The following is a 23,478-nucleotide window of genomic DNA, read 5'->3' as shown; positions in this document are numbered from 1 at the left end:
GGCCAGTCAAAGCAAAGTCACGGCACGGCACAGAGAATCGGGGGCCCGGGCCAACAGAGAATCGGGGGGCAGGGTCCCGGGGGGGTCTGGGTAATGGCATGAGACTGGAAAGGTCTGGTTGCTCCCCCACCATCCTGTCCAAGTGCAGCTGCTGGGCAGCTGCCCCCTCCCGCCGCATCTTGGGACCCCTTCTGACCCATGGGCAGGAGCCTTCCTAGTGCCATGTGGAGTCATAAGGCCTGGAGCCTTTTGGGCTGCTGAGGGCAAAGGGGACACGAGCCATGAGACACCCACTTCCAGCCAGCCTGGGCTGCAGCCGGGCAGCCATTCCCCCGGCCCTGGGGCTGGCGAGACCCCGGGGGAGTCGGGCACAGGCCACTCCCCAGCGATAGAGAGGCCACCCCCAGAATCCTCATTCTGTGTGCGTCAGTGGGGAAGGCTCTGGGGGTGTGCGTGTGTGCACACGTGCACGAAGGCTCCCGTGCACGGCTGTCCCGTTGCACTAGTGTGTGTCCATCTGTCCGGTGTGGGTGTCGTGTGTGCACACGTGCACGAAGGCTCCCGTGCACGGCTGTCCCGTTGCACTAGTGTGTGTCCATCTGTCCGGTGTGGGTGTCGTGTGTGCCTGTGTGTGCACGGCGGTGCCGGTCCGTCTGTCTGTCCCTGCAGCTGCCCGACACGGTGGCTCTCAAGGGGCCAGGAGGCGCTTGGGTCCGTGCGTCCGCAGGGCCAGGCGTGTGCACCCACGTGCCTGCCTATCTGTGTGCCCTGTGTCCGTCCCTCCACGCCAGCAGGTCTAGTCCAGCCAGGAGCGTGCTCACGCCTGTGTCTGTCCGTCCTTCCGTGTGTGGCTCTGATCCTGGCCCTGCCTTCCCCCGCTCTGCCAGCTGCAGTGAGCCGGCACCCCCCAGGAGGGTAGGGGGAGGCGACACTCAGCCGCACTCCACACTGGAGGCTGCTCGGTCAGGGGAGCGGACGCTGCTCACGCCAGCCAGAGCCAGCGAGAGACCCGGGCACTTTGGCAACAGGTAGGAGCTGGTCAGCCCCCCCCTTTCAGTGTGAACCTCCCCTTCCCCCCCACCCCGGGCTGGGGATCTGGCATGTGGCGCCAGGAACTCCCTTGTGGGCAGCTGGGGCAGTGGCCGAGGGGGTAGGGCTGCCTGTTAGCGTAGGGGCCCCTGTGGTCCCCAGGACCCAGCTGGCATGAATCCTCAGCTGCTCCCGCGCATCCGACAGCCGCAGTCCCCCTCGGGCAAGGACCGCTGGAGCCCCACGGACTGTGCCGTGCAGTGCTAGTCTCCCTGCCCGCGGCAGACTGGTCTGCAGGGGTCTGGTCCTTCTCCCAGCGTCTCGGCGCCTTTGCCAAGCAGTTACCTGCTTTCTCCCCAGCACGTAGGCTGGGCTCCGTACCCCTGTTTCACCCAGGGGGAAGGACTCTGCCCCGGGTCCCAAAGTGAGGCAGTGGTGGGACCAGGACTCGAACCAGGCTGGGACTAGAGCCAGGAGTCCTGTCACCTAGGTCCCATGTCTGATCTCTAGACCCCCCCACTTCCCTCCACTTCTTTCCCTCCGCTGACACCTGCTTGAGAGGATTATTCTGGGAGGGGTGGGTGAGATCCTGTGGCCTGCGTTGTGCAGGGGGTCAGACTAGATGATCAAAATGGTCCCTTCTGACCTTAAAGTCTATGAGTCTATGTTTTCCTGCATCCCCCAAAGGTGTGTATGGGGACAGAGAGAGAGCTAAGACAGGCGGATGGATAGATAGATACAGGTGTGTATGGGGACAGAGAGAGAGCTAAGACAGGCGGACGGATAGATAGATACAGGTGTGTATGGGGACAGAGAGAGAGCTAAGACAGGCGGATGGATAGATAGATACAGGTGTGTATGGGGACAGAGAGAGAGCTAAGACAGGCAGACGGATAGATAGATACAGGTGTGTATGGGGACAGAGAGAGAGCTAAGACAGGCGGATGGATAGATAGATACAGGTGTGTATGGGGACAGAGAGAGAGCTAAGACAGGCGGACGGATAGATAGATACAGGTGTGTATGGGGACAGAGAGAGAGCTAAGACAGGCAGACGGATAGATAGATAGATACAGGTGTGTATGGGGACAGAGAGAGAGCTAAGACAGGCAGACGGATAGATAGATAGATACAGGTGTGTATGGGGACAGAGAGAGAGCTAAGACAGGCAGACGGATAGATAGATACAGGTGTGTATGGGGACAGAGAGAGAGCTAAGACAGGCGGACGGATAGATAGATACAGGTGTGTATGGGGACAGAGAGAGAGCTAAGACAGGCGGACGGATAGATAGATACAAGTGTGTATGGGGACAGAGAGAGAGCTAAGACAGGCAGACGGATAGATAGATACAGGTGTGTATGGGGACAGAGAGAGAGCTAAGACAGGCAGACGGATAGATAGATTCAGGTGTGTATGGGGACAGATAGATAGAAAGATACCCCCAGAAGTTCTGACTACTCTTTATCTCCGGCTCCCCTTTGTTTGTAAATACTGCTGCCAAATAAACCAAATCCCTGTCGAAAGTGAGTTCCAGGCAGGCACGGGTCCATACGGAGCAAGACTCCCCAGTGGATTTGCAAGCTCAAAAGGTTCTGAGCCATTCAGGTCAGCACCAGAACCAGCCCCAAGCCCGGACTGTCCTGTGGCAGGGAGGTTGTGTTCCACCTGGCTCGGGGACCTCAGCTCACCGGGCGGAGTGGTCCGGGGATTTGAACCTCTGCCGGCCACCGCTCCTGTGTCCGTCCCCCAGCGTGGGGGCTGTGGGATCCCCAGTCTGTGATGTGGGGGGTGTCCCAGGCCGCTGCCCCATCTGCCTCCCCATCTATGCCAGAGCCCTGCAGGTGGCAGAGCAGAGCCAGCTGTGCCATGCGTCTGCTTGGCTTCTCTGGCAAGAGCGCCGAGGCCCATGACCAGAAAGGGTCTGAGGGCAGCTGGATCTGCAGATCAGGAAGGTAGGTAGGTAGGTAGGCAGGCGTTTGTGACTCCAGCAGCCGATAGGGGTCAGACCCCAGATCCCTGCTTGGAGGGAGGGATCAGCTGGAACCGAAAAGCAAAGCCGCGGAGGCTCAGCCCCGTGAGGTCGGGGACCTGCGTCTCCCTCAGCAGCAGCTGTGAGGGGAGGGGAGGGCCTGGGGCAGTAAGGATGCAGGTGGCACTTTAGGGTGCTTGGGACATTTCCCCAGCAGGGGAACGTGTCTGCACGCGCCCATCTGTGCACACTTCCCTGCACGCACTCACTGTGCATGCGCACACACTCGTGCATGTCCACGAAGATGTGCAAATCTTTGCACTCTCATGTGCACACTTCAGCACACGCATCCCTTCCCTCCCCATGGCCTTACCCATGCAGGCACAAGCCCCTGAGCCCGTGTACTCACATGCCCTTGCATGCACACTCATGAGCACCTTCATGCATTGCCATAAAAAGGCCATGAGTACCTGGACCCGGCACGCACCCCCCATCAGACATAAGCCTGCATCATGCCCGCACTAACACATGCCCTGACACAAGCTTGCACGTGGGGGCATGTCAGCGTGCACCAACCACACGTGTACCTTTACCTCTACTGTTTCTCGTGCAGGTGGGCTTCCTCTTTTACAGACAGGCCCCCCCCCAACCGGCTTCTAAAGCCTCTTTTACAAACATCCCCCCCCCCCCCACCGACCGGCTCCTAGAGCCGTGCACATGAGCTGACCAGACAGCTCCCCCAGCCTGGAAGAACTGGCTCAGGGTGTAGATGGTGGCACCCCAGAGCAAGCAGCTTTGACATGAACCATCACCCCCAATCTCTCACCGTCCCTCCCCGACTTAGCTGAATTTCACTCGCTCTATCCCCCATATTTTAAAACCTGCCTCTGCCCCAAGGGGCCGGAGACTCTGCCGTCCCACTACCCGACCTGGATCGGCGGGACCTGCCCCGCCGGAGCCACCTTCTTGGGGTTGTACAGGCGGGATGGGAACTCAGAGCCCGCTGAGGCCGGCAGCGTTGCAGCCCCCCGGCACCCCGGGTCCCAGCACAGCTAAGGTGGGTCGGGTAAAGACGGGGGCAGGCACCGTCCCTTTAAAGGCCTGCCCGGGCACCTAGCCAGGCACAGCCCCCTGCCGTGCCACTTAAGGGCTCCTCTTCCCTGTGCCAGTCCGGCCCAGGTGACATTTCCCTGGCCCTGGCTGAGCAATTAGCCGGCTGCTTTGAGCATAGCTGATCAGCGGCCTCCTGCCAGCAGGGCTGGGGCGGGAGGGGGCAGCGACAGAGAGGCCCTAATTAGCCAGGCCCCCCAACACGGCTCCCCCTCTTCCTGGAGGGTGGCTAATTTCCCTTGCTTGGATCAAGTCTGAGGTGGCGGGTTCCCCACTGTCCCCAGCACAGCGAGCCCCCTTCATCTGCAGCCCCCTGCCCTGCCCAGCTGTGCCACGGAGCTGCCTTTAAAGGGTAGCTCCGGGATGGGGGGGCCATGGATGGAGCAGGGAGCCAGCGTGGGGGGGCAGGGTGAGCTCATAGGCACACTCCTGTCCAGGCATTCATACAGCACTTCATGTATGCGCCCCATCTATGTATCCATACATGTTCACCATGCACACACCTATCCGTGCATCCATACATGTTAACCCATGCACACACCTATCCGTGCATCCATACATGTTCACCCATGCACACACCTATCCATATATCCATGCATGTTAACCCATGCACACACACCTATCCATGCATGTTCACCAATGCACACACCTATCCATGCGTCCACACAGCTGTTCATGCATGCACACATATGCATGCATCCACACATGTACATGCACTCACACACATCTAGCTGTGCTTCCACACCTCTTTTCATGCACAGGTGTGCATGCATCCATACATGTACATGCACACCCACCTATCCATGCATTCCCACCTGTACATGCACTCACACACCTATCATGCGTCCACACCTCTGTTCATGCACACCCACCTATCCATGCATTCCCACCTGTACATGCACTCACACACCTATCCATGCATCCATATATCTATCCAAGCATGCAATCATCCACACATCTATCCATGCATGCACACATATGCTCACCTCCTGCCCATATGGCCCCGTCCTGGCATAGAGGGACAGTCCCTAGACCCAAGCAGGACAGGTGACTCTCAGCCCGCTTGGGCACGGTCTGTACAGCGCCTCCAGGAAACCGTGTCCCCACCAACTCCTCGCGTGTGCCCACTCCGCAGGGAGGACTCTGTTACTACTGACAGGGAGGGGAAGAGCCCCAACCCCATTGCTTGCTCCCTGAGACACCAGTCCCGACTGCCCTGGGGGTGGATCAAATCTTTCTCCTTCTCCCTGCCCCCCCGGTCTTGCAGGGCAAGCGTCTGCCTGGGGAACCATGTCCAACAACATGGCCAAGATCGCTGAGGCCCGCAAGACAGTGGAGCAGCTCAAGCTGGAGGTGAACATCGACCGCATGAAGGTGTGACACTCTCCCCCTCCCCCACCTCCTCCGCCACACGTGGCTGTGCAAGGCCCGCCCCCGTGCCACTCTCTGTTGCGGTGCAAGCCCCACTCTCAGTGCCACCCCCTTGACCTCTGGGCAGGCACGCTAGCCATTGTGGGAGGGAGCCCCTGGCTACGCCAACCCAGGCCTGTCCCAGCAGGGGGCGCTGTGGGGAACAAGGCAGGAGCTTGCTGTGGGAGGAGCTCCTGAAGACATCAGCCCTGCCTGTCCCAGCAGGGGGCGCTGTGGAGAATGGGGCAGGAGCTGGTTGGTGGGGGAGACCCTGGTTATGCCAGCCCTGCCTGTCCCAGCAGGGGGCGCTGTGGAGAATGGGGCAGGAGCTGGCTGTGGGGGAGACCCTGGTTATGCCAGCCCTGCCTGTCCCAGCAGGGGGCGCTGTGGAGAATGGGGCAGGAGCTGGCTGTGGGGGAGACCCTGGCTATGCCAGCCCTGCCTGTCCCAGCAGGGGGCGCTGTGGAGAATGGGGCAGGAGCTGGCTGGTGAGGGAGACTCTGGCTATGCCAGCGCTGGCCTGTCCCAGCAGGGGGCGCTGTGGGGCACTGGTGGGGGGAGCCCTGGCTGGGAGATCGCTCACGGACTAACAGCAGAGGGTGCTCTCCCTGGGCTCTGGCTGGCGTGTTTAACCCTTTCCTCCCTGTGGCAGGTGTCGAAGGCAGCGGCGGATTTGCTGGCCTACTGCGAGGCTCACGCCAAGGAGGACCCGTTGGTGACCCCGGTGCCCTCCTCGGAGAACCCCTTTCGTGAAAAGCGGCTCTTCTGCATCGTGCTGTGAGCCCCGGGGCCGGCAACTCAGCACCCCCAGAGCCGCACTGCTAGCTTTAGCATGGATGAGCAAGGAGCGGGGCCAGGCTGGCGGGGGGGGACACCAGGGGATGGGGCACAGGGTGGGGAGCTGCACACCTTGCCTGACCTGGGGAGTCTGCCCATCTCCCTCCCACTCACAGTATCCATCCACCACCGAATCTGCCTCCTCTACCCATCCCGGCAGCCTGTCGATCTGACTTATCCGCCCTTCCGTCCGCCTCATCCACCGGTCCAGACTCCCGTCCATGGAATCAAGCAATAGAAGCCGTCTGTCCATCCATCCATCTGTCCTTTTGTAGTATGTGTATCCAGCTACCCTCCCGTCCATCCATGGTACCAATCTGTTGCCCTATGGAATGAATCTCTCTCTCTCTCTCTCTCTCTCTCTCTGAGCATAACCATGGTGTCTTCACCTGCCCTTCTTCCAACCCCCCCATACCCATACCCCTCCCCCCCCCCGCTGCTCTGCCCCTCACTACAGTGCCGATTAGCTCTGTGGATTCGCCCCTTGGCTGCTGTTGCCAACGTCCGTAAACACAAACATGCTGAGTGATTCTCCCTCTGCCCCGTCTGTTCTTTGCGTCCCCAGCCCTTGCCCCCCCACAAGCCCCCAGGGCCCCTCTCTTGCTACTGCCCCCGCCTGGTCACTCGGCCACAGCCCCCCTCCCCTCATGGGACCCCTCGTTCTAGCTCCCCACACCCTGCTGCTCCTATCTGCTCCCTGACACCCTCCCCGGCCTCATCCCTCCGCCAAGCCTCCTGGTCCCATCTCCCCACACGGCCCCACCCAGTCCCTTGTCCCCCAGGCCCTATGCCCCCCCAAGCTCCCAGGACCCATCGCCCCCACTCAATCACTGAGCCCCCAAGGCCCTGTTCCCTCCTGAATCCCAGGCGATGTCTCCCCCCCGGCAACCTCCACCCACATACTGTGTATCCCCAGGTCCTGTCTCCTTATCCCCACTGACCCCTCCAGGACCAGTCCCTCCAAATCTCACCCTTCCTCCCCCAGTACCCACATCACGGAGCCCCCCAGACCCTCGCCCCCACTTTAACCCCATAGTGGTCACTGGCTCCCCAGGCCGAGTCTCCCAGAGGGTGCGGGATGCCCAGGGGTCGGTGACAGACATCACGCACTTGACCCCCTCCTGTGTCGTGGGCCCCTGTGGCCCTCAGTGGGGGAAGGTGAGGCTGTGTGCCCCATCACCCAGGCCCCCCATGTAGGTGCTGTCTCCCAGCTGTGGCTGTGAGGCCTAAGGGCGCTGTGTCTCTATTAACAGGGTGCCACAGAGAAGAGCAGGGGGCAGCCGGCCATGTGGGGGAGACGGGATCTCCTGGCCCCCCAAATGCCCCCTACTCCAGCAGGGCCGGGTGGGGAGGTCAGACCAGGCCAGGCTGCCCTTCTCCTGTTAGATACAACAGGTGACATCCCAGGTTGTGGGATGGGATTGGACATTACTGGCTTGTCCACGTGGACAGCACACGGAGCAGAGTGACCCTGGGTTACTGCTCCTGCCACACAGCAGGGGGCAGCGCTGCCTGCTGCATGGGGAACATGTCCACACCTAGGTACGACATCCGTGCTTGCATGCACATGCATGCACGCCTTCATGCGCACACACGCACACACATGCATGCCTTCATGCACACACACACGCTTGTATGCACACTTATGCATGGATGCCCACATACATGCCTGTATGCATGCATGCACACACACACACACACACACACACATGGAGGAACATGTGTGTGCATGTATGAACATGGATGTAGATACATGCACATGTAGGTGTGCATGTATACACACACCTGCATGGATGCACATGGATTCACACATATACCCATGCACATGCACACCTATGCCTACAGACACACGTGCACGCACACACAGGGATGCGCACACATATACATGAAAGAACATGCATACACATATGTGTGCGTGTATACACATGGACATGCACAGATGCACGGGTGCATGCATGTTCACACGCATACCCATGCACGTGCACACCAGTGTTCCCTCTATTGTTGTCCATCCACGGGCAGAATACATTTTGTTATGTGCACCAAGACATGGGCAGATGTGCACCACCAGTAGAAAACATTGCTGGCTTTCTGCTGGCTGCGGGCGCTCTGCTCGTCAGCTGGGCGGCATGTGACTCTCTCCTCGGTAGCTGCCCAAGTGCCCAGCTTACAGGGAACGCTGGTGCACACCCACGCCTATAGATCCCCGCATGCGTACACGTGCCCGGCCCACTGCCTGCTGGTCGGGATCCCCAGACCCCCAGTCTGGAGGCAGCCAGTCGCACGCTGGGATTCCCGGTGCCAGTCCGCCACCTAGTGGTCACCCATGCGAGTGGCGGTGGGGCCAGGTGATGCTCCAGACCCTTCCCCCAGTTGCTCCCTATTGCCCCGCTGCCTGCTCGCGCTGCTCCTCCCCTGCTAGCAGCTTTGGCCCTGGCGGGAGCTTAGCTAGGAGCCACCCAGGGACAGCCGGCCCGCCCCAGGCGTGGCAGTGAATCAATGCCCCCCAGAGCTGGAGAAGAAGCCTCACCCTGCAACGGAGGCTCAGGCGACCCAGGTTCTTGTCCTAGCTCGGTCAGTTTCTGTGTGTGCATCACTGCCCGCTCCCTGCCTCAGTTTCCCCCACCCCTCCCTTGTGTATCGGGACCGGCTCTTGCCCTCTGTCTTTGTGCACCTGGTGCAGAGGGGCCTCTGGGTGCTACCATAATGCCCAGAATAGCAGATCCGTTGCCCAGGGTTGGGGGGGGTGTGTGCTGAGGGGACGACGGCGCGAGCGGGGGCCTGGTGGTTTTATTGTGTCCCTCTGCAGGGCAGGGGCTGGATATAGCTCCACCCGGCTTAGGGCACTCCCTCCGCTGTACATGGCTCCCCACCACCCCACAGTCTGCCTGCCCCATTCATGGGCATGGAAAAAGACCCGGCCAGTCTAACGAACCCCCGCGCCAGAGCAAGGCAAACCCGGCCCGCTCACAACCGACATTCCCGGCTTCCCTGCACCCTGCTCATGTGGCTTGTTGCATGACTTGCCCCCAATGGTTGCTCCCTCCCCGATCCGCCTCTCCCCGTGGATTCAGCCGCTTGTCTTGCCACGTCTGGGGAAATGCACTGGGCCCCATGGGGGCAGGGGATAATGGAGGCACTTCCCAAAAATGCCTACCCTCTATGGCTGCTGGAGGAGGCTGGGGCAGGTGGCCAGAAAGGATCAGGATGGGGTTGGGTGGGGCTTGGCTCCATAGTGGGCGGGGGAAGGGGCGGGACTTCGGATGGAAGGGGCGGGGCTGGAGCTTTGCCTTCTCCAGCTGGGCCCTGAAGGGACTCCGCTGATGAATTAGCCAGTCTCCTGCACCCACAGTTTGACATCTGGGCCTTATTTCTAACCAGCATTTGCCTGGCTTTGGTTCTTGCTCTGTCTTTCTCCCAGCCGCTAACCTTTGGACTCCGTTCCACCCCAGATGTAGCCGCATTTCAGACCTCTAGACTGGCCGGCACTCCCTTCAGCCTGGGAGCCCCAGGAATGAGCCGTCCAGGCCTGCCACTGCCCCCGTGACTTCCTTTGCGTGTTTGGAACATCTCAATTGCGCCTGGTCTCCACTCTCAGCTCAATTGCTTACGGCTCCATTAGCCACTATTGATTTACTATCCTTCCTGCTAATTGCAGCTGTAATTGCATCTGGCTTCCCTCCGTCTCCCTCTCTGCAGCTGGCCCTCTAGCACTTAAACTTGCATCATAATTCCAGCCCTGCCTGGACTGCATCAGCTTGCGGTTAAAGTGACACCGTCTCCGTTTCCCTCCCCCTCCCCCTCCCCGGAGTGCCTCCGCCGAGACAATCAGCGTCCAAAGCTAACTGCATTAAAATGGACGGTCAGTAGGTTTCAGAGTCAACACCACCATGAGTGGACCGGAGGGGCTGTCGTTTCAGGCACTGTGCAGGCTGCGTGACTCTTGAGGGCACTGTAACATCTGCCTGGCTCAGCGTGGCTGTGAGTTCAAATCCAGCTGTAGGAGGAAGTATCCTTATTGCACCCGGCTGCCTCTCTCCTGCAGGGGTCATAGTCTGGGGAGGTGTGACTGGAGCAGAGCCTGCAGAAGCAGCAGCACGGGGCCGTAGGCCAAGTGGGAGGGGTACATGTGGGAAGCGGCTTTCAAGCCGGCTCCCACGGAGCTGCCCGTCCCCTGCCTCGTGGTCAGATACACCTGGGCAGGGAGGACTCTGGGGGTGCTCTTAAACAGCTGTCCCCACAACACCAAGAGGTCGGGCCTCAGGCTGGAACTCCCCCAGCTCTGTGCACAGCTGCCTTGCACATCCGCCACGATTAGCTGCTCGGCAGCCGGGCGTTCCACATTAGAACGGATCCAACACCAGGTAGAGTTTTGCTGGTTTCTCAGCTGCACACGCAGGCCTCTCAGCCCTTCCCAGCCCCACTGAGAATGCCGCTCGGCCCTTCCTGCTTCTGAAGTCCAGCCCCGCCCCGGCCCTCCCACTTTGACTACAGCGTGTAGTCAACCTGTGGAACTCCTTGCCAGAGGAGGCTGTGAAGGCTAGGTCTATAATAAAGTTTAAAGAGAAGCTAGATAATTTCACGGAGGTTAGGTCCATAAAAGGCTATTAGCCAGGGGATAAAATGGTGTCCTTGGCCTCTGTTTGTCAGAGGCTGGAGAGGGATGGCAGGAGACAAATTGCTTGATCATTGTCTTCGGTCCACCCTCTCTGGGGCACCTGGTGCTGGCCACTGTCGGCAGACAGGATACTGGGCTAGATGGACCTTTGGTCTGACCCAGTATGGCCGTTCTTATGTTCTTATGTTATGTTTTTATGAGAATCTCCATTTGCTCTCAGCACTGTAGGGCTTAGGACATGATGGTGCCGAGGGCTGGCCTCTTACACCAAGCAGGGCTGGGCTTCTTTGCATGGAAGACCCACCAAGCGCGCAGCTCAGGAGGGGAAGGCGTTCTACCTTCTCTGGAGCCAGCTTCAACCCTCCGGGTCTGTTTCTGCTTGGTCCTGTCACTGGCTCCGGGTGTTTCCCAGGGGGGACGTTACTCCCCACGTGTTGGCGGCCCTGACATGCGTGGTGGCCAGGCCGCTGGGCAGGGTGGGCTCCAGGACCCCAGCACACGTCACGCTGGGTTGTAAAATCAAGTGATTCGAAGTGGCGTGGTGGGAAGGGAGGAAAATGACTCTCTCTTGACTGGAACCAGATGTGAAACCCACGTCACTGTTAATGTCAGCCCCTGCTCATTTCGGGCCAGGCCAGAGGAGCTGTGTGACCAGGCAGGTCAGGGCAGAATGTGGCTGGGGTGGGCACGGGGGCCAGTGTGGGAGCCATGGCGGAGGTCAGGCCTTGTCCTTAGTCTGAGTAAGTCTGAGGGGCGGGGCCCTTGCAGCCAGACCTGCCTGCGCCCCAGATCTGCTGTCACGGAGGGCGAATCCCTTTCGCACCGCCAGCCACGCCCACGTGATTCGCGATCGAGTGTGAATCCCCCACCCCTGGCTGCAAATCATCTGAGATTGGGGGCTAATCCCCTCACACCTCTGTCCCAGGCCAGTTTATCCAGGCTAATCCCCTCACACCGCTGTCCCAAGCCAGTTTACCCAGGCTAATCCCCTCACACTGAAGTCCCAGGCCAGTTTACCTAGGCTAATCCTCTCACACCACCGTCCCAGGCCGGTTTACCAGGGCTAATCCTCTCACACCGCCGTCCCAGGCCGGTTTACCAGGGCTAATCCTCTCACACCGCTGTCCCAGGCCGGTTTACCCAGGCTAATCCCCTCACACTGCCGTCCAAGGCCAGTTTACCCAGGCTAATCCCCTCACACCGCTGTCCCAGGCCAGTTTACCCGGGCTAATCCCCTCATACCGCCGTCCCAGGCCGGTTTACCCGGGCTAATCCCCTCACACCACTGTCCCAGGCCAGTTTACCCAGGCTAATCCCCTCACACCACTGTCCCAGGCCGGTTTATCTGGGCTAATCTGCCCACACCACTGTCCCAGGCCGGTTTATCTGGGCTAATCCCCTCACACCGCCGTCCCAGGCCGGTTTACCCAGGCTAATCCCCTCACACCGCCGTCCCAGGCCGGTTTACCCAGGCTAATCCCCTCACACCACCGTCCCAGGCCAGTTTACCCAGGCTAATCCCCTCACACCGCTGTCCCAGGCCAGTTTACCCAGGCTAATCCCCTCACACCACCGTCCCAGGCCGGTTTACCCAGGCTAATCCCCTCACACCGCTGTCCCAGGCCAGTTTACCCAGGCTAATCCCCTCACACCGCTGTCCCAGGCCAGTTTACCCAGGCTAATCCCCTCACACCACCGTCCCAGGCCAGTTTACCCAGGCTAATCCCCTCACACCGCTGTCCCAGGACAGTTTACCCAGGCTAATCCCCTCACACCACCGTCCCAGGCCGGTTTACCCAGGCTAATCCCCTCACACCGCTGTCCCAGGACAGTTTACCCAGGCTAATCCCCTCACACCACCGTCCCAGGCCGGTTTACCCAGGCTAATCCCCTCACACCGCTGTCCCAGGACAGTTTACCCAGGCTAATCCCCTCACACCACCGTCCCAGGCCGGTTTATCTTGGCTAATCCCCTCACACCGCTGTCCCAGGCTGGTTTACCCGGGCTAATCCTCTCACACCGCTGTCCCAGGCTGGTTTACTCGGGCTAATCCCCTCACACCGCTGTCCCAGGCTGGTTTACCCGGGCTAATCCCCTCACACCGCTGTCCCAGGCCAGTTTACCAGGTCTAATCCCCTCACACTGCTGTCTCAGGCCCGTTTATCTGGGCTAATCCCCTCAGACCGCCGTCCCAGGCCAGTTTACCAGGGCTAATCCCCTCACACTGCTGTCCCAGGCCCGTTTATCTGGGCTAATCCCCTCATGCTGCTTTCCTGTGCCGGTTTATTGGGACTAATCTGCTCGCCCTGTTTTCTCGGGACAGTTTATCCCAAACCAAGGGGCAGTCCCAGGTTATCTGAGACTGAGGGCTTACGGAGCAGGTCCATACAGCTCTGAGCGCCCCCCGCCCTCCCAGATCCATGTTCTGTGCCCATCAGATCTGGGGTGAGTGGGTGAGACCCCGGGGGGGCACCCCGACTCCCCCCCAAAGCCCTGAATTCACCATGCAGCCAGGTGGCTGCATGGGCCGAGAGGAGCAGGCCCCGTTTTTCCTGCCACGCCGTGGGCACTTCTGTGCCAGCCCAGCACCCCAGCACGGATGGCGCCGCTCACCCCCGGCCAGATGTAGCCTCCGGCCCTGGTTCCGACCCCTCATTTCCTCCCTAATTAATTGGGCACTTTGGCTAAAGAAGCTGCAACGGAACATTGCTTTTAGAGAAAAAGGCAGGTTTCCAGGGTAACCCTTTCCCTGCCTCTCTTGGAAGGAGCTGCCCTTGGGACCAGGACTGGCTGGGGGCGGGAGGAGGGAGGGAGAAGCCTTTGCCTCTAATTGGAGGTGGCGGCTGGGCTCAGAATCTGAGGATGATCTAGCCTAGGTTCAGGGATTTTCTAGTGATCTTGCACAAGGAAGGAGGACAGATCCCCTGGGATAGTGCTTAAGGATTTTTGCCTGCCGCGTACCTCAGTTTTCCCCACTGTACAATGGGCATAACATGTGTGACCACCCCCCCCCCCCACACACACACACACACACTCCACCCAGGGGAAACAGAGAGGGTTAATTGGTGGAAGGGGCTGGAGACCAGCAAAGCATTTTCTGGCCTAGACCCACTCAAAGGGTCTGGGGACAGGGGGCAGATGGGGAGCTGGAGGGGGTAGATGGGAAGCAGGAGGGGCAGATGGGGGCTGCCTACGGCCCCTGCAATGACACTGCATGAGTGCCTCCGGATCCCTGATGTAGCCAGACTGGGGGAGGAGCCTGGAACTGGGATGATGCCAAAATCAGACCTGGTGGGGATGGAGTGGGGGGGCGTGTACTGGCAGCACCTTTCACTGCTTGGCATAGAGAGGAGCAGGCAGCCGACCCGCCAGTGCTGGCAGCTGGTGCATGGACTGCGTCTAACCCCGCTCGCCCTCCGGGGCACCCAGACCCATGAGGGGTCCCCCCCCACCTGTCACCGCGGCTGCTTCTGTCCGAGCAGCTCCGGCTAGAGCCGGCTCCTGGCATATGGGTCACACCCAGCCTCCCGCCTGCCTAGCGACTCCCCGCGGCTGGCCCCACCACTCCTCCGGTCTCCCCACAATCATGTCCAGCCCCTCGTGCTGAGCGCATCCCGAGGTGACCCCCCCCTCCCGAGCCTGTGCGCCCTGCGGCCACATCTCCAGGCCAGGAAGCCTTTCACTTCTGCAACTACTGCCCCAGACTCCTTGTTTCCTTCGGATGGCCCCCGGCTGATCTGCCCCATAGGCGTGGGGAGTAGGGGGTTCAGGTGCTGCAGCACCCCAGGGTGTGCACCCAGCTCCCCCACACCTGGGGGCGGGCCCCACTACTGGCTCCTCCAGCGGCGCCCCAGGTCCTGGCCTCTGGGTGGCCCCTACAGAATCTTGCCAGCCCCATGCGCTTTGCCAGCCCACTGGGGCCATGGGCTTTATCAGCCCACTGGGGCCATGGGCTTTATCAGGCCCCCCAGGGTCCAGCCCTCAGGGTTCTGTCACCCCCCGGTGGCCCTTGGGGTCCTGCTGGCCCTGCCATGGGCTCCTCAGCCCCCTGGCCTCCCCAGCCCCCCAGCTTGGGCCCCGAGGGCTGCCAGCTCTCCTGGATCGGTGCCACTTGCTCTCTCCGTCCGGGAGAGCTGACAACCCGATCTCAACAGGTCTAAGGAGAGGGATGCTCCCCCACCCCAACCCTGGTTCCAGCGCCAGTCCGCCCTGCCCAGCCCCCGTCTGCCTCCTGGGTGAACGGGGCATCGCTTGCTTTGTGCAATTCCATGGGCAAGCAGCAAGTCGGTGCCTGCCCTCCTTGCTGGGGGGCGAACCTGGCTCCGCCTTTGGGCACAGTCTGTAAAGCGGCAATGACCCCGTCATGCCTCCTGTGGGGTGAATGCAGACATGTCACTCCCCAGCAATGTCAGCTTTCAGAAGGTCCCTGACTCAACACTGGTGCATGATCAGCTGACTCAGCATTGGTTCCTGACTCAGCATTGGTGGCATGATCAGCTGACTCAGCTGTTTGCTCTTGGGGGTTCACCCTCCCTTGTTCTGCTCCTGGGGTGTCTGAACTCATCACCCCCCCCCACACACACACACACACACTTCCTCACGGGTACTAATGCAGACACTTGCCTGGCTCTCATACTAGGGGTTCACATTCCTGTCCTGGGTTCAGGGTCCTGCTTGGTCCGTGCTGCAGATGCACCATTGCATTCCGAATGGTTTGCACACACAGATGAGTGTGCAACACATGCACGTGCAATACGAGCATGCATACATGGAGTAGGCGTGCAAGCACGCAGGTACACATGCGCACATGCATGCAATACAGACATGCACATGTGCAAACACACACCTGCAGGCAGCACAATGCTGCATGTAGTACAGGAAAGCACACAATCAGGTGTACAGGTCCACAGCAAGAGAGGCTTGCAATACAGACATGGATGAAATACAAACACATGCACACATCCATAAACACATGTGTACAAATACTCATGCACTCAATATGGACACGTGTAGTACACACATTCACACAACCCATACACACATATACATGCAGCAATGCATGCATGCAATACAAACATGCTTTAGTTAGTGCAATGCAAACATCCAAACACACATATAGGCAGGTCTGTGCAAATGTATGCCCTCCTATGTAAGGATGTGTGTGTTTGGGGCATGCATGAATTCTCATCCATAATTGTACACACACATCGCACATGTAAACACACACATGTACACTAATCTACACACACTAATCCAATTTAGCACAGTCAGCTAAAACAGTACTTCCTGCCCTGGGAAAAGGTGATGCAAGGCAGCATTTGAATCGCCAGTCCTCCTGCAGCAGGGAGTTCCACAGATTGCCCATGTGCCTGTGCTGTTTTCCAGCTCCAGTGAGTGCCCCCTGGCTCTCTTGTTGCAGGCAATGGTGCTGGTGAGACCCTGCCAATTTCTTGGAAGGGGCAGTGGTGGCCCGGCACGAGGGCTATTGAAGGACAGCCACCCCTCCCAGCCCTGCAGCCTGAAGCCACCTGTCACTGTCTGGGTGCCTGCCTTTCCCAGACTTTATAGAATCCTAGGGCTGGAAGAGACCTCAGAAGTCATCAAGTCCAGCCCCCTGCCCAAAGCAGGAGAAACCCCAACTCAATCAGCCTGGATGTATAAACCTCTAGGGATGGAGATTCCACTCCCTCCATAGGGAACCCATCCCAGAGCTTCCCCACCTGCCTAGGGAAATAGATTTTTTGCTAATACCCAACCTAGACCTCCGCCCCCGCAAATTGAAACCATTGCTCCTCATTTTGCCTGAGAACAGCCTCTCTCCACCCTCTCTGGAACCTCCCTTCAGGTAGCTGAAGGCTGCTCTCAAATCCCCCCTCACTCTTCTCTTCTGCAGACTAAACAGACCCAACTCCCTCGGCCTCTCCTCGTAGGCCATGTGCTCCAGCCTCCTCATCGTTTGGGTCGCCCTCCGTGGACCCTCTCCAATGCGTCCGCGTCCTTTCTGCAGCGGGAGGCCCAGAACTGGGCACCACGCTCCAGATGTGGCCTCCCCAGCGCCGAGCTAAGGGGAGGTGTCACTTCTCTAGCTCTGCTGGCAACGCTCTCACCAATGCCCCCCAAAACGCCATCGGAATGCCAGGCGGCGTGTGTTTGACGCCGGCTCCATGGAGACCTGTGTGTGTGTGTGTGTGTGTGTGTGTGTGTGTGTGTGTGCGCGCCTGTCATCTTCCTCCCCCTCCTCCCCCCACTGCTGTGTCCTACTAAGAGAGCGCCCGGGGGACGGGGTGGGCTGTGCCCGGCCTGATCAGAAGGTAGAGCCAGGAGGTAGCGAGGAAGTTTAAGCATAGTTTACCCTACGCCCGGGCCTGCAGGCTCGCGGAAGGGCAGGCTCCCAGCCACCTCCTGCTGCCCATGTCTCGGAACCAGGCTCCTGAACCCCCTGGGCTTTGCTAGGGACACTGGAACAGCTTGCACATGGCTGTGCTGGGCGCCACTGAACCCAAGCGCAAACCCTGGGTCTGACGAAAACCTCTTCCCGCCAGAGGGCAGTGTGCAGCCCCACCCCTGCACCCTGAGGTCCAGCACCCTGCACACGGAGACTTCCACTCAGCTCGTGCCCCGCCCTGGTAGAGCAGCGCCGAGTCCCATGTGTGGCTGTGTGCATGGGGCTAGATCCGGTGTGTGGGGATAGCTAGCTAGCTAGACAGCTAGGGGGTGGCTGGAGGGATTCTGCCTGCTCTGTTTCACCCCACAGGAGGGAAGAGGACGTGGTTTCAATGGCTGGATGCTCACTCTCTGGGCAGGCGTCTGGTTCTGAGCCGGGGGGCGGGTTAAAAACAGCTGCCCCTTTCCCAGCAGTGGTGAGATGCTCTCGGGTCGGGGCGGAGGAGGCAGGTTGAGACAAGCGCACAGCTGCTCAGCTCGCGCCAGAGGCCTCGGAAATGACACGGCTGCTGGCTCGTGGGTGAGGTGCCGGAGCTGGGCGTGAAAGTTCAGTGTGTGAGTGTGAGTGTGCATGCAAGTGCATAGACGTGGGAGTGTGCATGTCTGAGTGTGTGTGTGCATGAAGGTGCATAGATGTGTGCAAGTGTGCATGTGTGTGAGTGTGCATACAGGTGCTTAGACATGTGCAAGTGGGCATGTCTGTGTGTGAGTGAGTGTGTGCATGCAGGTGAGTGTGCATGAGTGTGAATGTGCATGCAGGTGCATAGATGTGTGCGAGTATGTGTGTGAGCAAGTGTGCATGCAGGTGCACAGATGTGTGTGAGTGTGTATTTGTGTGAGTGTTGCTGCAGGTGCACAGATGTGTGCGAGTGCACGTGTGTGCGCGCGCAAGCATGCAGGTGCATAGACGTGCGCGAATGGGCATGTGTGAGTGTGAGTGTGCATGCAGGTGCATATGAGTGTGCATGTGTGTGAATGTGCATGCAGGTGCATAGACGTGTGCGAGTGTGCATGTGAGTGAGTGTGCCTGCAAGTGCACAGACGTGTGTGTGTGTGTGTGTGTGTGTGTATGAGTGAGTGTGCATGCAGGTGCATAGACGTGTGAGTGTGCACGTCTGTATATGTGAATATGTGTGCACATGCATGGGATTCTGCTTGGACTCCCCTGGTCCCAGAGTCCTGGCTCCCGCTTTCTGCCCACACCTCCCCCAGCTTTGGAGAGCCCTCCCCACAGAAACCCAGCTCTGCCCCTCCTGCTTTGGCTGCCCTATGCAAGGCAGCACCTTCCCCCATCCTCTGGGCACCCCAGTGTCTGCCCAGTTCAGCTGGTCTAAGCGATCCACATGGACCTAGGACGTCACGTGAGGCTGCTGTGCCGCGCACACACAGGGGCTAAAGTAGACTCCCCACTTAGCCAAAGGCCCAGCCCCTTGCTCTTGAGAAGAATCCTCATCAGCTGCCAGTATGGGGTCTCTGACCCATGGAAGCACGTGCCTGCTCCCAGGTGGTAGAGGGGGCCGTGCGTGTTGACTGAAGGCCCGCTTGCCCTGGGCTGTAGCCCAAAAGGGGCACATTCAGGGTGTCGGATTCAGGCCCCTGGCTATTGGATAATTTTTAGGCAAATAAAGAAACTGATAAGGAGTTGGGGCAGGGGGCCAGTAGGGGGAAGCGTGAGGGTCTCACCGCTGGGTGGGTGTGGTGGGAAAGAAGTCAGGAGACAGAAGCAGGATGTTTACCCTGATCCGCTCTAGTCTCTGAATTGGACCAGTCAGCAGCAAGTAGATTCCACCACTGGAAGGACCCTGTGTCTGCCAGCAGCGTGGGGGAGGGGGCACGAAAGGCTCAGCCCTGCACCACGGGAGTCGTCCGCGGCCCTGACAGCTTCAGGGTGTTGCATGTGGGAAGCCAGGAGAGGAAAGAAAGGGGCTTTTTCATGGTTCGGGTTCTTTAAACATTGCAGATTCAGGCTGGGGCTGTTCAGGCAGGCAGATAAGGATCAGGTAGGAAATACCAAAGCTGTGAAATCAGAACAGGCGGGGATTTCCAAAGCACTTTCTTTTTGTGAGTGCTGATTTCACTCAAATGCTTGAGTAGCCTTTGGGAGAAAAGCTCTCTTTGGTAAAGGGAGGGAGCATCACTATGACCTCATCTTTGGCTTTCACTGGGTTTGAGTTTCCAGTGAATTGACTCCTAGTTTACATTGTGGCACGTTTCCACTCAGTTACTCCTGGTTCACGCTGGTAAAAGGAGAACGTGGGAAGGCGGGGCACAGAGAAGGGGACAGGAAGGGGGCTTGATGTAGGTAGTTACATGTGGCAAATGGGGAGCATCATATTTTCACCCCCACCCACCCCACAAGTGGGCGGCTGCTGCTGTTAAACGGGGTTTCACTTCAGAGGCCTTGTGGCTCAGTAGAGAGTGAAACCATATGTTGGGCCAGATATGTCAGCTGGTTTAAATCAGCCACTGTTAATGTCTCTGTTAATTGGGTCCAACAGGGGTGGAGAAACTAACGTACCAGTAGATGATGGATGGCTTTGTGCTCCCTTCTCCGGGAGGGGAGTGAGGCCTAGTGGTGACAGTGGAGTGGCTGGGAGCCAGGAGTCCTGGCTTCTGTTCCCAGCTCTAGATGGAGAATGGGATCTGAAGGGTGGGAGCAGAGAGGCTGAGAGCCAGGGACTCCCAAATTCTGTCCTCCACTCTGCCACGGGCAGGTCTGTTTCCCTTTAGTGCCTCAGTTTCCCCTCGCTGTAAATGAAATGATTGGCATGCTTCCTGTGGGGAGGGGGGGCGTGGAACATGCTGCTTAACTATTCAGAGCCTATAAACATCCAGCGTTGAGGCCCATAACACGAGGCCAGATTAACCTGCCCAGCCCTGGCTGATGGAAATTGTGTGTGTGTGGGGGGGGGAATGGAAGCTGTTGGCCCCCACCAGCCACAGGAGGAATGAGTTTCTGCCCTCTGCCCCAGTGGGGCTGCTGAGTCCGGGGCTTCTCTCTCAGCACCGAGAGGCAGGCTTGGGGCAGAGAGTTTGGGGGGTGACCTCTGCCCTCCCCCACTCGCCCAGCCCTGGCCTGTGACCTCTGCCCTCCCCCACTTGCCCAGCCCTGGCCTGTGACCTCTGCCCTCCCCCACTCGCTGGGCCCTGGCCTGTGACCTCTGCCCTCCCCCACTTGCCCAGCCCTGGCCTGTGACCTCTGCCCTCCCCCACTCGCCGGGCCCCAGCGTCTGACCTATCCCCTCCCCGTCTGCTCCTTTCCAAGCTGATCAGTCCAGGCCTTTTGAATCTCTCCTCATATGGAGGCTGCTCCAGCCCCCCCCCCCCACTGGCCTTCCTTGCCCAGTTTTCCATTCTGATCTCGGGGGGCGGGGGGGGGCGCTCGGACCCGCCGGCGGGATTCCAGGTGCGGGCGCATCGGAGACAGCCGAGGGACGGCTCTCCGGCCCCGCTGGTGCCAGCGTCTCTGTGCCAGGACCGCGGCTGAGTGCAGACCAAGCTCAAGGATCTGGCCCTGGAACGGGACCGTATTGAAGACCCCGCCCCTCCGTGCAGGAGGCCCCGAGGCTGGAGGAGCATCAGGAGCCGAATTCGCGGGACTCTGGGGCTGGCGGAGCTGAGGGCTCGGCCCTGGGCCCCCCGGCGGGAGGGTCGGCTCAAAGCCGGATGAGGCGGCGGGGGGGGGGGGGGTGCTGCTCTCTGCTCTTGGCAGCCCTCAGACTGTGTCAATGTTTTCTGTTGTTGTTTCAAGTCCTGCCTGCCACCCACTCCTCCCCCGGGGCTTTTCCAGAACCAGAACTCCGGGCATGTCCCCTCCCACAGAGCAAACTGCATCTCAGGCTCTTTTCCCTTTGATGCGAAGAGGAAACTCATGTATTTATTCATGGTCACACTTCTAACCTTTGTTGGGCCTTGCTTTCTTCCAGCCAGAGCTGGTGCCTCAGTTTCCCCAACTGGCTAGCTCTGACCCTGGCCTTGGCTAGTCTCCCCAAGTGTTGTTTCCACTCCCGGCCTTCCTCGGTATTGGTTGTGGGACCTCTGGGGCTGTCTCACTAGGAGTGTGTGGCCCCGAGAGCACGAGGGCCCCAGGTCTGTGTGTACAGTGCCTAGCGCAATGGGGTGCCTGATCTCGGGCTCTGTGTGTCTGGGCAGCGTGCGGCATAACTAGGCCCCTGATCTCAGCTACCAATGTGTCTGCGCTGCACCCAGCATGACACCCCCTCTCCCTCCATCCGGTCTCAGATGGGGATTTTAGATGTTACCGTAAATCACCTAATAAATAGGACGCCTCTCCCCGGATCTCTCTCTTTTGCTGTAGGACCCACCGAATCCATGAAATCTGACTATAAACGTTGCCCGGAGCGGGTGGGAACAGCACACCAAGGCTGCAGATGCTGTGGCTGGGAATTTATCTGCAAATCAGGGCATGTGTTTGCCAACTCACCCTCTTCCCCCCCGGGGCTGAGCAGAGAGGTGCTCTCTGGATCCCTGTTTTACAGACTCCCCCACCCCCACGTGGATTAGCTGCCGCTGAGCCTAGTCCCGGGCCCTCTGTTGGTGCTGGCTCTGATCCGGTGGGTGGGGCCGGGGAAGGGGCGGGGACAGGCTGGCTCTGTGCCTCGTGGCGCGGGAGGTCGGGGAACTGGATACGGAGCGTTTGGCGTTTTTGCGGAATTTGCTTTTAATAAGCAGGCTGTGGAATATTGGCAGGACACGGGCTTAGAAAGGGGTGTGGAGCCAGGATCCTGGGCCAACTCCTTGGTGTTAACCCAATCCAATGTTTCTCAACCTTTTTTTTTTTTAATAAAGAACCCCTTTTCCAAACAAACACACACACATTATAAGTAACCCCCGTACCTACAATTCCAGACACATCCATTTTTTTGGTACCATTGCAACACATTGGTTTAAACAACTGAATCGGAGCCGGGCGGGAGATGACATTTTTGGGTGTAAAAAGTACAAAAAGAAGAAAGCGCTGTCAAACTTAAAACCAAAATTCAGTTTTCTCCAAATTTACGTTGGGTTGACGTACTCCCCCCCCCCCCGACTTCTCTCAGGTGCCCCTAAGGGGACTCGTGAGGATGGTTGAGAAACACTGAAGGCCCTTAATCCAGTCCAGAGGGGCAGGGGCTCTGGCCTGGGTTGCCAGGGGGTGACAGCCTGTGTTGCCAGGGGGTGACAGCCCTTTTCACCAGCTGGGTTTCCAACCCCACAGATCCGGCGGCGCCGGATTGTTCAACACCCACTGAGGCTCTGGGTTGTTGGTGAGGAGGAATCCGGGATGTACTCCAGGGTCCAGTTATTATGCCCCCAGCACAGAGAAGGCGGAGTCCAGAGGCTGCGAATCTTTGCCCTCAGGCTCTTATATGGAAACCGAGAACTTGGGGGAGCTAATGTTGAATACGCGAAACTGACAAGGATGTCGCCTTCTCTCTTTCCAGTTTCCGCTTTCTACCCCGCCTCCCTCTCCGGCAATTCCCTCCATCCATGCTGTTCGCTCTGCCTTGAAATCGACGCCATGCTTTTGCGTCCGGCTCCGGCAGCCGTGGCTCCGTGCACACGGGCCTGTCCGAGGCACCAACTCTCCGGGCGGCTGGGGACGGCCCTGTGACCCGGCCTGGTGTGCGGCGGCCCGTGGCGGGCATGTGGCCGCGCCCACGGCCGCAGTGCACTGGACTGGGATGCTGGAGGCCTGTGCTTGCTTTGTATCTTGGCCACTGGCCTGTGGACGCGTCTTGTCCCGCGCTGTGCCTCAGTTTCCCCATTTGTAAAATGGCCATAATGACCCCTCCTGTAAGAAGGGCTTTGAAAAGAACCAGGGATGGTTAACTCTCCCTCCAGCTACAGACCTGCCCCACCCATCTCTCCCTCCCCATAGACACCCATCCCTGTAGCTCTCCTCCCACCCCCCCCCACACCCCTTCAATTGCTCTCCCTCATACACCCCTCCCCATACACCCTCTGTCTCTCCCCCCAACGTACCCCCTCTCCCCCATACAAGCCCTCTCCTCAATGCACCCCCCACTGCCCCATGCACCTCCCTGTGCCCCACAC

General features: G+C 59.3%; 1 protein-coding gene across 1 annotated transcript; it reads left to right on the top strand.

Moving 5' to 3' along the window:
* The first annotated feature begins 641 nt into the window (after positions 1-641).
* Positions 642-6,831, top strand: GNG8 (G protein subunit gamma 8). Its single transcript, XM_075915430.2, has 3 exons — positions 642-1,028; positions 5,379-5,485; positions 6,174-6,831. The coding sequence occupies exons 2-3, from the start codon at positions 5,402-5,404 to the stop codon at positions 6,300-6,302; spliced, it is 213 nt and encodes a 70-aa protein (XP_075771545.1). The 5' UTR covers positions 642-1,028; positions 5,379-5,401; the 3' UTR covers positions 6,303-6,831.
* Positions 6,832-23,478: the final 16,647 nt, after the last annotated feature.

This window comes from Pelodiscus sinensis, chromosome 18 (genome assembly GCF_052426305.1).
Source record: "Pelodiscus sinensis isolate ZL-2025 chromosome 18, ASM5242630v1, whole genome shotgun sequence".
In the NCBI taxonomy this organism is placed as follows: domain Eukaryota; kingdom Metazoa; phylum Chordata; order Testudines; family Trionychidae; genus Pelodiscus; species Pelodiscus sinensis.
Note: the sequence above shows the minus strand (reverse complement) of the source record. Positions and strands in the feature narration are given on the sequence as shown.